Source organism: Cyanistes caeruleus, chromosome 3 (genome assembly GCF_971803275.1).
Source record: "Cyanistes caeruleus chromosome 3, bCyaCae1.hap1.1, whole genome shotgun sequence".
NCBI lineage: Eukaryota > Metazoa > Chordata > Aves > Passeriformes > Paridae > Cyanistes > Cyanistes caeruleus.
Window position 1 is genome coordinate 17724135 of NC_141703.1, and position 17913 is coordinate 17742047.

The window sequence follows — 17913 nt, forward strand, 5'->3', positions numbered from 1 at the left end:
GGTAACCATCACACATGCAACTTAGGAAGTCATCTTTTAAATGATGATGTGAATACTAGTGTACTATGACTCATTTTGACTGCTGATCATATAATATAATAATTACTGTTTTCAAAAAGGGATGATTGAACCTGTCTGAACAATTCTGCTTCCCTGAAAGCCCATCATTTTGAAAAATAAGAAATCATGTTTTATTATTAAAAATCATATTTTAAAATGAAGTTATTTTCTTTCGAGTGATCAGGCACCATAAAAATTTAGGTTTTAATATAATGAAACTTCACTACATCCTCAGTATCATTAGATTCCTGACTTCTGCAGCCTGTATTCCATCTATGTACCGTGATACACAAGAAATAGGCAACCATTTCTCTCAGCAATCAAGTATTGCTACTGATGGGTGTATTTAACTTGAGTAGAAAGACTACATGAACCTTCAGGACAAACTCTGAATGCTCCTTCCAAGAGAAACTGTATTGGGAAGACAGAGTGAAGCACTGATAACCTGAGGATATAGGGATTTTGTGCGTGTGGAAGATGCCAACAGGTCCTGATAAAGCTGTCTTTTCAAATGGTTCATCTGTAATACAATTTCTGGATGATCAACAATGCAACCCAGGTTTTTTTCTAGAAACATTAACAATCTGATGTTTGATTTAAGAGATTTGATGGTCTCTTAAGATGTGTGCTTTATGCACTGCTCTGGGGGTTGCAGCACTACAAACAAGACTCAGCACAGACAATAACAAAAGCAGTGCCAGAGATACAGGCCTACAAAACTGAGAACAGGTATTTTCTTGTTCTGTAGATCAAGCTGCAAATTCAGTAGTCATGGCCAGGTGTGATTCAGCACCTTTTTTCTCTCCCTAGGTTAGCACTGAGTGATGCAGTATAGATACTCAACCACACTCCTACACTGTATTCTTTTGACTACAACTTTCATGTTTGCACTCAAAATAAGTTTTGGTTTGGTGAGCAATATCTCAACAAGTCAAGTTCCCTGCTTGTGAGGCTCTTTGTGGCACCACAGGCTCTGTTCCTATGCTCTCCTCTGCACATAAACATCATTCTCTTGAGCAGAAAAGTACTAAACTGCAACCATGGTAGCATTGCTACAGAAACCTCTGCCATGCTACATCTCCTCTGCTGACCTCTCAAGTGTGCATCACTTATGTGATGGGAGATCTCCAGGGGAAAACAATGCCAGAGCAGCTCTAGCTCTTAGGGCTCTGCAGCAAAAGCACTGCAGCGACACGGGCTCTCTGTGTACTGCCCTGGCTGTTTGTGTAATGCACAATATTCTAAAGGAGAAGAGAGATTTCTGCAAGCTTCCCTAAAGTGGGGGATAAACACAACTTACAAACTTTAGCTGGACCAGCACTTTACAATTGGTGAGATATGCAGCACTGAGTACTTACTTGGACTGCTTTTGCAGTTGTATGGCATCAGCTTGTCAGTGGCAGCATACTAGTACTGGTCATATCTCCTGGAGATACCCTGATTTTTTTTTTTATTTTTATATTCAGTTTTTGTATATGTGTAAATATGACTATTTCTGCAATAGAAAGTTTCCAGAAATTAAGGCTCTCTTCTGCTGTTTGATATTGTAGCTCTGAAAGTGAATGATTTATTGCATTGTAAACCCTCTATCTTAATTTTGCTGTGAAATATGAACTATGGGTTTTACTTTGATTTTGAAAGCTACTAATTCCTTTTGCAGTGTACAAAATTCATTGAAACCATCATCATCTTATAATAACATGAATTTACAGAGTTTGATCAAAGTTAGAGGCCCTTTACATCTCAAGAGTGGCTCAAACAATGTTTTTGTTCTGGGAAATGTAGTCCTGAAAGATTAAATTCACAGTCCCATTTTATTTAAATGAACACATTTCATTCCTCAGCTACTAGTATCAAGCAGTGAGCTGCACACTAAGCTCATTTCTTTCTCCATCATTGATTTTATTACCTCCAAAACTCACCCTTAATCTGGATGTATCAGCAACTATCATATTGCTTCTGATCTGCTACATGTTACACTGTGTAAAAGATTTTAGCTTCATGGCTCTTCTCCAAGCAAATAAAAAGAAACCAATGAAATACTTTTTTTCATTCACAGCTATTCATACTCCACTAAGCAGGGCTCAGGACATCACGATGAGGAAGGCTGCAGGTTGACAGCTCAGGAATAAATACCACAGCAATAAAAACACATTTTGTTATACATACCACGTTCTGTTGGAATACGCTCGTCTGAAAGATGGCACAATGTGGGATTTACCGTCTCAAGGCATTTCCTGTGGCCCTCTCCCCCCACCCCATTCACTCTACCTTTACACAGGACCAAGCTGCTAAATACACATGCACTTCCCTTAAGAGGTTTGGAATAGGGGTGGCATAGCCCAGCCACGGTAAAACGCAAGCGTTAGGATGGGCCATAAGAATGTACAACATGAAACCGCTGCTCATGCTGGGGACAGTACTGTGCATTTTGTGGGGGCATTTAGCAAAGAGAATGCAAGAGCCTACTAGTGATGCCATCAAAATGGTCCATTTTGCTGATTTATGACATCATTGCACATACTAAAACTCTCTTGCTTTCTCTTTCTCGCTACAGTTTTACCCTCAAACTTGAATTGCCGATCTGATTCACTGTCCCGTAAGCTGACGACTCTTTGCTCCGCAAGCCATTCATGCGCCGCACGGACTCAATGCTCTCATTCCCAACAGTCACAGTCTGTGCCTGTCCCCAGAGTGTCAGCATAGACAGCAGCAGCAAGAATGGGAATACCACAGCAGTAACGTGAAGACACACACACACACACAACAGGCAAAGAGAAGAATGGCTTGGTTAGAGAAGAGCGTCATGCAAAACAATGAGAAAGACTTTCAAGCCAAAATAAACTGAGAAAATCGTGAGAGACAAAATCAAGTATAGAGATGCAGAAAATATCTCCTAAAGAAACTGCCTTAGTAACATTGTTTCCTATTTTGAAATTCATGCAACCAGATTCATAGGAATAAAGCAAGCCTATGCAAATGGTAAGTGTCTCTTACTCAGCTGTATATTTCCTTGTATTTGATTATGTCATTATCTATTTTGCAAAGCATCTGTGTACCACCTGGCTTAGGATAAACACAAGTCTTCTGATTATTTGGTTTTAAATAACTTTCTTTTCATAGTCATGAAAATAATAGTTTTCGAAGCAGATGAATGGCCACTTCCATGGACCAAAATTTCATAAACTTGAGCAATGTCACTGGATACTGTTACTTACCAAAGATGGCTGCTTACCTACTTGTCCACCTCTAAAAAAGACATTGCATCCAAAAATGAGATTTCAGATGCCATACAGAAGCTTCTGCTGTGCCATGCTGGGTTTGAAAACAAAGGGTTCCAGTGGCAGTGCATGTGGCCTGTGTGCCAGTAGACAGGCGAGTATCTCTGCTCTCTCCTGTAATCTAATCTTCATTGGAATCTCAGTTCATCTGGCAATAATATTAAACTAGAGAACAGCACTGGATTTCTTCCCAGAGTGTCCATCAGATATTACATTAGCTACAGAACATTTATTAGACAGACCTGTCAAAACACAAATGCCCTGTCCCGTTGTTTCCTGCCTCTTGTGAAGGAAACCATTACTTGTGGCTTCAAGCACTCGTGAAGCTTGACCAAATATTTGCTTTACCTAGCAAATGTATATGTACACTTCATAGTTCCACATTCCCTATACATGGGAATAATCATAACTCAAAATTCAATTTAATGTTTACTCTTGTCTTCCCGTTTACAGAAAAACAAACAAACAAAAACAAACAACCCAGGACAGATGGACAGACTTCCTAAAACTATTTCTAGACTGGCACCTAGGTTACAATCCCCTCTTCTACATTTCAGTCACTGGCATAAAATTATGTGATAATGACACTCACAAAGAGGTCTTTGCTAAAAATTTGAAGTTTGCATCAGTCGCAAACTTTGACAACACAGAATCCAGAGAGGAAATTCTCCTAATCCTTCTCCTTTTAAAAATGGCCATGTTTTCTCGTTTCAGCTGGGAAAGACACCAGTTGCTGGTGGTCTAAAAGTGAGGGAAGAACTGCCAATCATTGCAATGGGCTATCCTAAGGAATCTCCCATTTTAGCATAGCAAGCCAAGGCAGCACTAGAAAAGAAAGGTCTCAGGCATGCTCTGATGACAGCACATCTGCATAACCTTGTTCCTCTCTCTGTGTCATTGCACCCAACAGTTCCTTATCCACTGGTGGTGTCACATAGTAGCACAGTATTTGTAGTCCAGCTGCCTCAGCAAGTGCATGAAGAGAAACAAATTCTGGGTGACCAATTACTGACATTTGTTGATAACTTCATAAACTGCAAATAAACCCAGCAGCCAATTATCAGCTCTCCATCAGGGAGTAAATCACTCAAAAGGAAAGTTTAGAAAAAGACTCTCCTGCAAGGGCAAGAATTGAGGTTAGAAATCAACTGCAGATGAGCAGGGCTGTCAGGGCACATTGAGTCACCCCAGGTAAGGAGCAGCTGTACCTTGTTTTGTCTTCTTTGCCTTCTTCGAAGCCTCAGAAACTCTTTGTGCTGCCGTGAAACAAAGTTGACTGCTGCATATTCCAGTAAAGCAGCAAAGACAAAGAGAAGACACACAGCCATCCAGATGTCAATAGCTTTTACATAGGAGACCTAGAAAGAAATAGGACACAGCATGTTACATCTCAAATTACTACGTCCTAAGCTGAAGATATTGATGTGAAAAAATAAACACATTTTTGCACAGCACAAGTTCCATGAGGTGGGTTTCTGTGTTTTGATTTGTTAATTTATTGGCTGATAACAAAGACATAATTCAACTGTTAATGAATACGAGTGTCTCCAAAGAATGCACAAATGAGCCTTTAGGGAAAGATCAAGATTTGATCCAAATCAAAGTTTGGAAAAAAAAATGCAAGATACGATAAAATACCTACTGAAAAATAATTGCACAAAATTTAGAGGTTTCACCTTTTTAATTTTTTTATGAGCCAGTTACCATATTGCTTAATTAAACATATTTGGTATCCACAACCTCAAAGTAAACTCAGAGTATTCTATTGTGTGGGCTGATACAGCTTTACCAATTAAATATTCCATCCTAGTTCCTTGACCTTTACCCAACATCTCTATAAGAAAAACAAATCTTCATAGATACTATCTATTAAAAATACCAAAATACCAGCTGCCTCTGTTCTAGTAAAAATCTATTCTGATTTGACTTGACTGGTCCACAATAAAATCAGATACGTTATAGCACTGCAATGTCACAAGATTTTTATCATATTACCCACACTAGGACAAACAGTAGCCAATTAATGAGGAACACACTATGCATATCAAAGGTACATTCTCCATAGGTGTGTTTGGTCTCTGCCTTTCTTTGTAGTCTTGCAGTTTTTAAGCAGAGATCTGATGATTAGGTAACAGCAGGTTGTCTCTGTTGTTTATCAGGTATTACCTCCTGAGTGGAATTTCAATGATCTGACTTAATGTCTACAATGTACATATGAACTAGTTGCATAAACTACTTTGACATAAATAAATCAAGGAATGAGAAGAATGGGCATATCTAGGATGCAAGGCATTTGAACTATTTTACATGTCTTCTCTACAATGAGATTAATAACACCCAAATAGGGTTTCTTCTTATTCATGTCTGTAAGGAGGAGCTTAGAACACCTCTGTAAGCGGAGGCACCCGGGGATTTACTCAACTGTCTAAATAACAGCATCATAAATTGACACATTAGGTACCTAGCATCCACTTGCTAATTTGGCAGAACACAAATTTTCAGTATCTCACATTAACCAGTCTCCTGGAGATGTCTCAGATACTCAAGGTCACCTCAGTTTGACAGAGACCCATGGTACCCTCGTACATATGAATCAAGATAAGCAAAATGGACTGTACCTAAACCCTGAAATATTATAAACATTTGAATAATAACCTGCAGGCAAAACATTTCAATGCAGGCAAAACATATAGTGGTCTGCAAAGGCAGCAGAAATGGATGTTGTTTTCCTGACACCCATGTTTAAGAGACCATATCTCCACCTTGGAAAACTCCGCCTCTACCCTTTGCATACTATTCAAAATGACCTTACTCTTCTGGCTGGACACCCATTCCATGATGGAAGAAATCACACCTCTATCAGTGGGTTTTGCTCCTATTTGCCATGTGCATAAATAGCATAATTTTTCAAAGTCCATAGTAGATCAAATAGAATACACTGCACTATGTGCTTCAGCAAGCAATATAAGCAGAGGAACTGGCATTTAAAGCACAACAGAAAGGATACAGAGCTTCATCCTGCAGATCCTGAACACAGAGAAGCACATTTTAGAGGAGCCAAGCACTGTTATTCAGCCTGCATCAGAGGAACATGCTTTTCAGCAGCAATAGTGCAACTCCATGTGGCGATGCCCACCATACTGCTCGCATTGTAGCCCACATGTGGCAGGCTGAGGTGACACCACAAATCTGTGCCTTTCAATCAGATACACAGCAGGTATGCAGTTCACTCTCCCACGCATAAAAAAATTGGACAAGTTACATCTTTACTGAGCAGCTGTGAAAAAACCAGAGAAAACAACAATGTCCCAGACGCTCTGTGCCACAGGCTGAAGACCAGTAGGAATCAAGTCACTGTAATTTGTGTAAAATGCAGCTGAGATTAAATTGTTTGTTGCTTTCCTTGAAGGGGCAGCTTGTTTCCTTTACAAATGCCCTTAGGAGATGTATTAGACATGAATAAACAGCTGGACTATGCTGTCAGAGACAGCACAATGCAGGGAGCTGAAGTCAGAATAATCAGCATTTCTGACTGTGCAAATCCTGTCCTGGTGGGCTTAAAGCAGGGGAGGCAAAATGATAAAGGAATCCCTGAGTTAGCCATCCTGCCACTTACACTGTGCTACCATAAATGGCATCCACATATCTGCTGAGCCAGCTGGATTATTTTAACCCAGAGGGCTGGAATCAGAGAATCACAATATCCTTGGCGGATTCGTAGCTTGTCCTATTGTTTGGCCGGAGTCACACCATGGCACAGCTTTAAATGAGAAAACAGATAACAATTGCTTCCAGAACCATATTGAAAATAAATAAATAAATGGTAAAATCCTGCAATGAGTAAAAGCTGACACCTTTGTTTTCAAAACAATTTATGCAGTTTATGAATTTTCAGTATATACAGAATTGTGCTGCTCAAAGCCTAAAACATACAGAATTTTCTGACATGCTCATAGAAGCTGGAGTCTGCAAAACTGAGTAAACCATGATAGCCTAGACACATTGCTCAGGTAGGTTATTCCATCAAACTCAAAACCAATGTAATCAGCTAGGGGGTTTTCTGCCAAATAATAGCATAGCATGAAAACTTACATGTTTTTTCCACTTAAAGGCTTATAGCATCTTCTTTGATAAGGACTCATCAAACAGTAATGTATCTCCGGCTTCCTAAACTACCATGTCCATGCTTCATGCTCCATAGTCACTGCAGGGTACATGTAGGACAGTAGACTGACCTTTTGTTGAAGGTTTCTTCTCACCTGACTTAAAAAGCACTATGTACATGTGGGGATTTTTCTTCAATTAGTGCTAAGAAACAAGCAACTTAAGATCAAAATTCTTCTAAGTGGAACAAAGATGTCTGCATTATAGTCAAATAAACTATACCCTAAAAATGCCAGTCTCTCCTTTCTGACCAAGACTGGAGTTTTGGAATGCTATTTCATGTATACATGTATGTTTGATATACACTAACTTTGGCTAGATAAAGCCTATGAATTATCTCTGTTAGCCAGTGCCTTGATGAATAATAATCAGAGCAGAGCAGAATAACAGAAATGACTCCACATGAGCCTTGTGTAATAGAGACTGTTACCCAAGTATTTGCCATCTTTCCCATAATTTCACTTGCAGCACAGAATGAAGCAACAATACAAATTCCAAGTGGACATTATTAAGCTAGCATGTATAAAATAAAAAATAAGTGGGCCTGTTTTACAAAGGCAGACCTTGAAAAACTTCCTCTGAAAAGCCTGTAGCACCAACAGCACACTGGCTGCGTTTACTATAAAATACTTTTAGAAGTGGGTACTTGGAAACTTTGCCTTGTTGAGTATTATCCTGTTCAGAAAGCTCAATAAGATTTTCTTGTCCTTTTCCTTCTTTAAATAGCTGCTTCATTTTTTACTGTATGTTGCCAAGCTTCCTCCCTAATGCTGCTTGGGAGGAGGGGATTTAATGGTTCCCACCAATAAAACTATAAATTATATCAATTATTCAGATGCTTTGTAAATGTTTTAGGGTCAGCTATTGAGGGAACTTTTTCAGAATTAAAGCTGTCTGCATCAGAGCCAAGTATGGTAGGCTAAGTATAGTAAATGTGACAAAGACACTTTTTTCCCTTCATAATTTTCCTCATTTGTTATTTGGCCATACCCACTGTATAAAAAAAGACCAGTTTGTTCTCCATACAGCACTGCTGTAGCATCAGTGACCCCAGTGAAGTTCCTGGAAATGGAAGTAGAAGGAGAATTGCACTGTGAAGGACTTGCAGGGATTAAACCTTCCACTTCTCAAACCCTTTTTGTTTTGTCACCATGACTCTCCCACAGCTCCCAAGCCCCTTTCAGCACATTGCTGTGTGTCATGGACAGAATGAAGAATGTTTTTGTGGAGAGAATCCAGGGGAAAACCTGGTCATGGGTCCTGCAGCTACGCAGCTGGCATTTGTTGACATTTTTGAATCAACCCAAATATGAGCTCTGTTTTTGCTACAATGCCAGTCTCATGAGAATCTAGACAACTGCTTTAAATCTCTGATTCTGTCAAACAAGTATAAAATGGAAATAAAGATACATCCATCCACTCCCAGGGTTTTGCACTGTGAAAATAATATGCAGTGAAAAACTCAGTTTGTGTTAAAAAACATATATTCACTTATTTTGCTAGGTAGAATATTATGAAAAATCAGTTTTTACTCATGATATGAAGCCACAAATCTCTGTTTTTACACAATGCCATATTCTAGACAAGGTTTTTAAAGAATAAAATTTTCAGCTGCCATGGAATCTTACAATTTGAAATTAACTACTCCTGTGCATTAAAATAAACACTTGGAGAAAAAGGTTTCAAATAATTTTTCAGACTGGAAAGGTGGAAATAGAACAAAGTATCACTTTAAATCAAAACTGAAAGAAAAGTTACTTTAAATAAAAAGTGAGCAATTTTCAAAACAAAACAAGAAACAAACAAGAAATATTTAATTTTAAAAAGGTGAAAAAAATTCTACTACCTTTCCTCTATTATTCAGATTCCACATGAAAGTAACCACCTAGCTCAGCAGGGATTCACAAGTTGTTCCAGCCACCCAAAATTGCCTTTTTTTTAGTGAATAAACTATTCATCCAAAAATTTTTGCTCTATTTCTGTTGCTGGTTCTGCCAAGTCATGAGATGCTAAACCTCCCACTCACTGCTGATGCAGAAATAAATGCTGACTGCATTCAAGCCAGGAAATGTATGGGAAACATTTATGGCTTGTTTTTCCTTCAAAGATAAAGGCAAATTTTCTTCAAGTCTTTGAAGAAGATCAGCGAGTTAAGGTATTTCCAAAGATGTTCAGGGAGCCCCCTGGGCAGGGGCCAGGAGAAGTGATCACAGGCATGTAAAAAAATTCAGTAGTTGGGTTAATGGCTATTTTTGTTGTGCTAACCAGGCCAAGATGCCAAAAATACAGGCCTGGTTTGTGAGTGGTCACAGCTACCTCTGTGCCAGTTCCATCTGACACCCACTGAAGAGACAAAGCAAGCTGCTCCCCAACTTCAGAGTGGGGCTGGACCCCAAGAAACTGCAGGAATTATCCAACACTCTGCAGAACATGGCTAACACCTGGGTCAGATGACACAGGACTATGTTATAGTACATCCTGCTGGATGTAAAAAAGGGAGGACAGAGACTGACATTTCTTTAAGTTATCTAACTATATTCTATATGAAACATTAAAAAAAAAAAAAAAGAGTAAACTTGTCTTCCAGGTAAAGCCACTTTAGAAAAGCAATAAAATACTTCTTTCTAGCATGGGTAACGTCTATTGACACATTTTGATCTTTCTTCTCAAAAGGTGTATTTCCACCTTTGAAAAACATAATACCATGAATACAAAATCAGTTAGCAGACTGGTGAAATAAATACTGCTTGGGGTTTTCTCCCAAGGCCATATGAAGTATTGGCATACTCAGCATGTGTCATTTTGTGCAATCATATGCTGCAGTTGCCTTGTATTTCCTGTTCCTGACAGTTCATTCTTTCTGTACAGTAAATTTAAGACAGGATGTAGCATTTCCATTTCTTCCTGCTTGAGCAAGGAGCTTGGACCAGATGACCCACTGTGGTCTCTTCCAATCTTACCCATTTTGTGCTTCTGTGATTCAAAAGCCCTCAGCTTCTCTAAAAATAGTATGACTATTTTGCAGACAAAAAGAAAAGCCTGAGTGATAGTTTAAGGCACTTTTTCTAAAGGCAGGTTACAGCTGAAAAAACAAAGGCTTGTGATTTGGACAGATAATGGTGCTGTGCTCAGCTTGGGAGCAAACTGTGAGATTTTCTTGTGCTCTGATGATGCAGGGACAGGCTGACCTCTGCCACTGAGCACCAAGTAACACTAATTGAAATTATAACTGGGGTCAAAAGCCCACTTTTACACATTGATAGTCAACTGCATGTTGTAACACTTCTAAGGTGACAATAATGTCTGGAAATGTCTCATCTCTCAGGAGTTCAAGCCTAGCTCAGATCACTGCAAAAATAGTCAAGAAGGTATAGAAGTAAAATGCTAAATTATTTGGAACCTGGAGGTTCTGCTGGCCCCGCCCATGCGTTGAGTTCATGCCCTGTAAACTGTGGTAGAGTGGAACTAGGATTGAACAGAGCCTTAGCCCCCTGTGGAAACAGATTGAAACTACAGAAAAAAGAGAGGGAAAAAGTGAAATTTCTTCTGCTCATTATTTATTGACTTTGGCATGCACCAGGGCACTGCTGACTTTTCTCATTGCCCTGAAAAATGCTGGGGAGGAACAGGCTGGGGACACCACCTCTCCCACCAGCTCAGACACATCTTTAACACTATGTGTAAATAGCAATTTGTGGTTCTTGCAACTCTTCAGCCTGGTTGCCTCTCTCTGCCTTCTTGGTGAAAAGATTAAAGCTGACCTGGCCAACAGGTGCATGCTCTGCAGTAGTGTTGGAGACCAAGAGGCATCTCACGTCACCCAATGCCATGGGCAGAGGCAGTACATGGTCACTACATGGTCAGTACATGGTCAGTACGTGGTCAGTACGTGGTCAGAACATGGTCAGAACATGGTCAGACCTCAGAGAGGCCAGTAACACCCACAGTCTCTCCTTGAGCTGCCACAGGAATAAACCTGCAACATCAAACATCAGCTTCTCGTCACTTGTGTTCTGCACATCTCTGCTCTTTTCCTTGGTCTCGCTTTGTATGTTTAGTCTTCTTTTGTCTTTGAGTAATTGGTCTTGAATAAGCACTTACTTACATTTGATTAAGTATTGTTTTTCCTCTTGAAAACCAACCAGCCTTCCAATAAAGCTTTCTACAGTCAAAGAGAGAAGAAATATTCCTGCCCCACAAAAACCTTAGGAATCTCTGTGCTCACACAGCCCCCACAGGTTACTACAGCCCTACCATCTCAGCACATCTCAGGGCTCTTCATTTGTAAATAAAGCAGGCTCATATTGGCAGAAATAAAATAAATAATACAGATATTTGTGATGTTTCTTGTGTATGAACCAAAGAAGGTAATCGACAGATTGGTGCAGCCATGGTGATCAGTTTACAAAAGTGACAAATAAGGATTGATGTCTCTGCTACAAGGAAGCAGCTTCTTATTGCTAAGTAATTGAAAGACATTTATCACATAGAAACACCTCCACACATGAGCTGAGCTCAGTGCAAATTGGGAATTATATGTGGCTGCATTAAGACATGGGTAAAAACATATCCTGTCAGCCCTTGCAGAGAGATGACAATGTCAGTCTTACAATTATTTTTGTTTACAATGAAAAGATTTTGGTTCTTCTTTCCCAGTGAAATCAACATAAAACATTTCTTTAATGTCATTAAATGCTCTCTTGAATATTTGGACTCTAAGTGGTAATTTTTTCATCAGATGAGAGCCTGGATAAAAATAATCATTAAGAATAAAAAACTGAGAAAGATTGCATGTTTGCTAGCAACAACCACCAGCCTGGTCTTTGAACAACATCATTAAATTAATAAAGAGAGTCAAATGCTGATATTGACCAAAGAGGCATTTATATTTAAGATTCACTTGAAGTCAGAATTCAGTGTGGTTTATATCTGAACACAGCCAGAGTGCCTACTTCTGTAAGGCCAGCTTTCCTGCTGTGATCATGCTTTTCTGATTATTTTTTTTTTTTGTTAACTCAGCTTTAGAAAACTCTTTTTGTTTGTAGATCCAAAAGTTCTTCAGTTGCCTCAGGTAAAAAGTAATCTTCATTCAGCTCAGCCACAGCCATGCAGGTTCAGTTATTACCTCTGCCATCCAGTTAGGAAGAATTGCACCAAATTGCATTATTCACTGACCTTTGAAGAGTTAACTGACTCAGTGCATGACTGTTATCAAATAACAAGTCAGGATTCTATTTTTGTAGCAATAGGAACAAATCTCTTCCGAGTAAAGCAGGTAAGGATCACAGAAGTGGAGTATGGCAGGGTAGCTACCATGATCAATGCTAAGAACACGTGCACCTATGCATACATGTTCAGGTATAATTTCTTCATTGGATAGCATAAAAATTGTGTTAAATCTCACATGACTTCAGAACATTCTGTAACATCTTCTCTGTGCTGCATTTCCTGTTGCAGTCACAACTAAGTGAACCACCAAAAGTGATCCAATCCACTGAACCAAACAACTAAAACCTAAAATTATAAAAGGATGCCTAGGACAATATAGCTTTTTTCTCACACTCTTGGTCTCTTGTTTGTGAAAAGAGTTAATTTTCTAATTATTCTCTAAGATTATACTCCTAATTCTGGATTTCCTAGGATTTTCAGCAACGTAGTCTGGTGGGAAAAGGCATTTGTTTATTTTTTATGAGTGCCAGTCTCTCTAGATTAGAGGTGGGTAAATCACTGTAAACCTTTGGACAGAGAAAATTGCCTTATCAATAATAAATATCAGACTAAAAAAACTGAGAATGGGATGGGTAATTACATTACTCAGTAACACCATATGCTTCTTTCTTGACTATCACTTGATCAGTTACTTACTATTACTGAGCCACTTATCATTTTTATCTTAGCATTCTAAATTGTTGGATTCTAAATTGTTTCTTTCATCTGATTAAACTGGAAGGGGAAAAATGCTTTATATTTGGATAATTTAAGCAATTTGTAACTGACAATAATGGTATAATAAATGGGTCTGTACATACAGTCCATGAAAATTTTATCTTTTATCTTTTTATATTTCTTGTCTATCTTTGAAAGAAAAATCAAAATGAAAAATAAAAACATCTGCAAAAACAGATCTTGAAGCTGAGCTGATGTCAAAGTAAACATAGGTTCTGGCAGGATAACATGGTCCAATTCCAATTGTGAGTGTGTAGATGAATTGTGAGTGAATCACATTTCATCTACAGTCAAGCACTTAAGGAAATGCAGAATTGAAAGAGGATGTACAATGGGAATAATAGAATATGGCAAAGGTGAGAATGTACGTTGAAAGAGATTGATGGTCTGAATATTAATAAACATAAAGAAAGAAAATGGGATAAAGAGGGCAGGTTAGAGGAAAGGAAATGGAATTCAAATAAAGGGGAATGAACATCAGCATTTAGCAATATTCATGCAAAGATCCCTTTCTTTCATTTAACTGAATCAGTTTCCATATTCTAGAGGGATCAGCACTGCCACATTAATGTAAATGTACCTATCACACACCCAAATTAGCTGGAGCCTGTAGGCTCAGGACTTGGGATCAACACTGCCTGTGGTGAAACACAGGTTGCATGCTCAGACCTGCTTTTCACCTCACTTGGGATGGTGGAGAAAGCTGAAGGATCCATACTTTCCCGAGGACTCTTCCAACCAAGGACCTGCCTGGCCCACCCTTGGGTCCCTCTAACCAACTAAAGACCATCAACCTGCAGCACCTCTTTTGGAGAAACCTCTTGGCCTGAGGACTCCTGGAGCACCAGGCTTTGTGCTGTGCAGACCTGCACAGTTTGAAACTGCTGGCATGTACCTCCTTCCCTGTTTTTTCACATTCTCTGAAGAGTAATGATCTTTTCATCCTCTTTTCTGTAGTACTTTCTAATCTAGATCTCCCTGTCCTTTCCAGCCAGAGATGTCTGACCAATTGACATTGTTAAGTAAATTATGCTTTCAATGCCTTTGTGGAAGACCAGCCCCGGAAAAAACAAAAGGCAGGAAAAACCTGTGGAGGAATACATTAACACAGGCTCCCTTTTGTGTTCATGTGGAACCAGCAGGAACACTGCAAGGACTCACAAGGCTGCCTAAACACAGAAGAGACAGAGTCACCTTTCATGCAGATTTTGATTATTGTAATAACTTGGTGACAGGCTGCTGCACAATTTTCTCCTGGGCAATTCAAAAGACAAAAAGAAAACTTTAGAGAAAAAAAGAAATTTTATGAAAATTACAATTTTTCAAAAAGAAAATTTAGAGTAAAAATTGGTTGTCCCAGATCCTGAACCTTTCTTTCCAAGCAGAGTCTTATACTAAGGTTTTGTTCACAGCTATCATGTTTCTCACATAATTTCATTTTCACCTGAACTATAAATCCAAGAACTTTCTGAATCATACTGTGATGTTAAACTGTCTCCAGGACTCTTATACCAAGATCTTTGTTCAAAACATTGTCATCACACATTTCACTCAGGCTGAATGAAATGATTTTTAGTCACAATAGCAAGGAACGTAGTGCAAATATATAATCAAAGCAATAACTAAGAACACCATTGCTTCTCACTGAAGGATGTTTGTGCAGAAGCCTTTTAGTTATGCAGTCTCATGTATGGAGCACATCTATATTCCCTTCTCAAGTTAACTTTGAGCCAAAGTACTGGACTTTCATAACAGGAAAATTGTTTTCTGAAGTTTATTTGATTGCTTAGCCTGACGGCCAATGTTTATAAACTGCTCTTTTTTCCTTATCCCTTTTCTAAAGCCATGGTGGCTGTATTTGTTCTGTAGTCTGCAGCTGTAGTTAAAGCAGCCAGAGACTCTCCAAGGAACTGCACACCACTGAGCACCAGCAGCACCCACAACACTCAGCACCAGTGACAGAAGCAGTCTGGAGTACAGATGGGGAGCTCTTTGAGGGAACCTCTCAGAAAGACTGCTGGATGGCCCTCAAGGCTCAAAGCACTGCAGCATAAGAGAATGGTTTTCATGCCAGTCTGATACCACATGCTCAAGGCTTGTTGAACTTTCTTGCTCCATGGCAAGCAAAATCTTGCTGCCAGAATGACTTCAAGATACTGGCAGATGAATGTTCACCTTATGAAAAGGCTGGAGACAACCAGGAGGCAGCTAACAATCCTGGAGGGAGCTACTGAGGATATCTCCACTGCTCAGTGAAGATTCACAGGGAAGATTGCTCATCTGTCCAGGAAGTAAGGACCAGATAACTTCTGGTTTTCTTATTTCTATTTGCAAATGCTACAAGAATGGCATTATAATTGATGATATAGTCCTTTACTGTGCGTGTGTTTGTGTGTGTGTGTGTGTGTGTTCCCAGTTTGTGTCTGTAAAACAGTAAATGGATGAGGCTGAACCACCTACAAGGTGGAGAAACTTCTGCATCCTTGGGGAACTGCTAATCCAGCTCAAACAGAGAAGGTTCAAAGCCTTAATGATCTAGAGAAACTGTACTGAGAAACTCTCAGAGATGATGGTCAGAATAATTTCCTGAAAGCCCAGAGGGGACCAAACTGAGTTTTCTGCCACTTAAAATCATTGGGATGGCTGTAATTGAGGACACAGTAGGTGGGAGGAGGGCTGTGCATGAACTTTTGCACTCCTCCTTAGTCTTATGTAGTTGCTCTGACTTTTGTTCACTTAAAAAAAAAAAAAAAACAAAAAAACCCAAACTTTTCTTGTTTTATTCATGTTCTGATGAAACATGGTAACTTTTAAGTTCATCTAAAACTTTTAATCCCTTGTGGCATCTCATTGTGAAAAGAAGATAAAGACACATCCACTTCAAAGCTCTGGGTTGGGACTGTCCCCCTGCAAAGCCTGTTTTCTGCTGTCCCTCCGATGGTGGGGACAGCTGGCACAGCCACTGCACGAGCCCAAGCTCCCCATGGGCACAGCACATGCCAGAGGTGGGAGAGGAAGGGAAAAATGGAACAGCTTTTCTGACTCTCAGGCAATTCTGGCATGCTCAGCTGACTCGTGTAACTTAAAAGAAGCTGCAAAACCGAGTCAGCCTACGCAAGAGAAGAAAACAGCCTATATATAAATAACAACCTATATAGCTTTCCCCCTGTCAGTTCCATAAGTAGCTGGAGAAGAACAAAGCTTTGAAATGAGTCATGTTACCCCCCACCCCACCCCCAGTCTCTCTCACTCTCTCTGTCAAAGTTCTAACAAAGCTCAGAAAACACATTGGTTAGAATTTTAAGTCATGAAGATCAGGGTGGTCAAACGACAACTCTTCCAGGAGATTTTAATGAACTTCCTAATTCTATCTGCATAATTGGAAATGAACATGTATCTTTCCTGAAAAATTCTGTGGGCATTTGCCTTACTGGTAGATCTAGGCTAATAGTAGCTCACCACCAGGTTTCTTTCCAGCACTAAATATTCTTACAACATTGGTCTGTTCCTGCTACTAACTTAAATGTAGGAATTCACACCTACATAATTTATATCAACATGGTCATTACAACCTCCATTTTCATTATTACTTAGCACATATTATACAGATTTTACTCCTTTTACATCAAAAAAGAGTCTGCTGGTCCTGTACAGAAGCCTGGATTGTATTGCCTTGTTACCCAGTGTTCACGTTCAGTGAAAATAAACAAATATTTTCAAAAATCCTACCTCTTAATAACTCTAACCCCACTAGCAAGTTTCTTAGGAGAGTCACACGTGGCTAAAAATACAAAGAGACACACTTCATATTGTATTTCAGATCTCTCTTCCAGTTTGATAAGTTATTAATAGAAGTCAGAAATTTCAGTAACACTTTCTCCATCAGTATTTGGAGCTGTGGGGAAGTACTTGCCTGGCTGGTGAGCCCTGCTATATGTTACTCACATGAACTGACATTTAATCACTTCCAATTGTGGTGGAGATAGAAAATAAAACAAACAAAAGGAAATTCGAGAACAGTTTTGCATGGAACATCGCAAGTTAGCAGAGAGTAGATTGCATCTAATGAGACTCAAAGACTAGAGAGTATTTCAAATGACAAGTTATTTCAAAAAAAGGAGTATTTTTGCCTCTTTCCTCTGAAAGATCTTGATGACAAGTCTTAAAGAAGCTAATCCACGTGCTTCTCAATGAATGTGTGCAATGTAGGGAAATATTCTCAGCTCCATTTTACAAATAGGGAAATTAAGGTGTATATATGGTAAGTACATATATGGTAAGTACATTGCCCAGGTTTCCAGGAGGAGCCAGTGGCAGAGCTCTGAATGAAATTTTAATCCATGTTTTAGAGTTCAGATCATCCTACCCAAATCCACATTGCTGACTGTTCCACAGAACAATCTAAACCACAAGAATTTTCTTGAGGAGACTGCATCAACAACATTCTACAAATGGCATTTTG

The 17913-nt window shown here is 39.2% G+C and overlaps 1 protein-coding gene across 8 annotated transcripts in view; it reads right to left on the bottom strand.

The window, feature by feature from the left end:
- Positions 1 to 17913, bottom strand: part of GLRA2 (glycine receptor alpha 2) — a 123625-nt gene that overhangs the window by 23827 nt on the left and 81885 nt on the right. For 6 of the 8 annotated variants that reach the window (XM_023918402.2, XM_086880041.1, XM_023918401.2 and 3 more), the window contains exons 8-9: positions 4550 to 4699; positions 2624 to 2743 (exon numbers count right to left, since the gene is read on the bottom strand). In XM_023918402.2, the coding sequence (XP_023774170.2) occupies positions 2624 to 2743; positions 4550 to 4699 (270 nt within the window). The remainder of the gene's footprint in view (positions 1 to 2623; positions 2744 to 4549; positions 4700 to 17913) is intronic. The other 2 variants (XM_023918399.2, XM_023918400.2) reach the window with 1 other exon arrangement.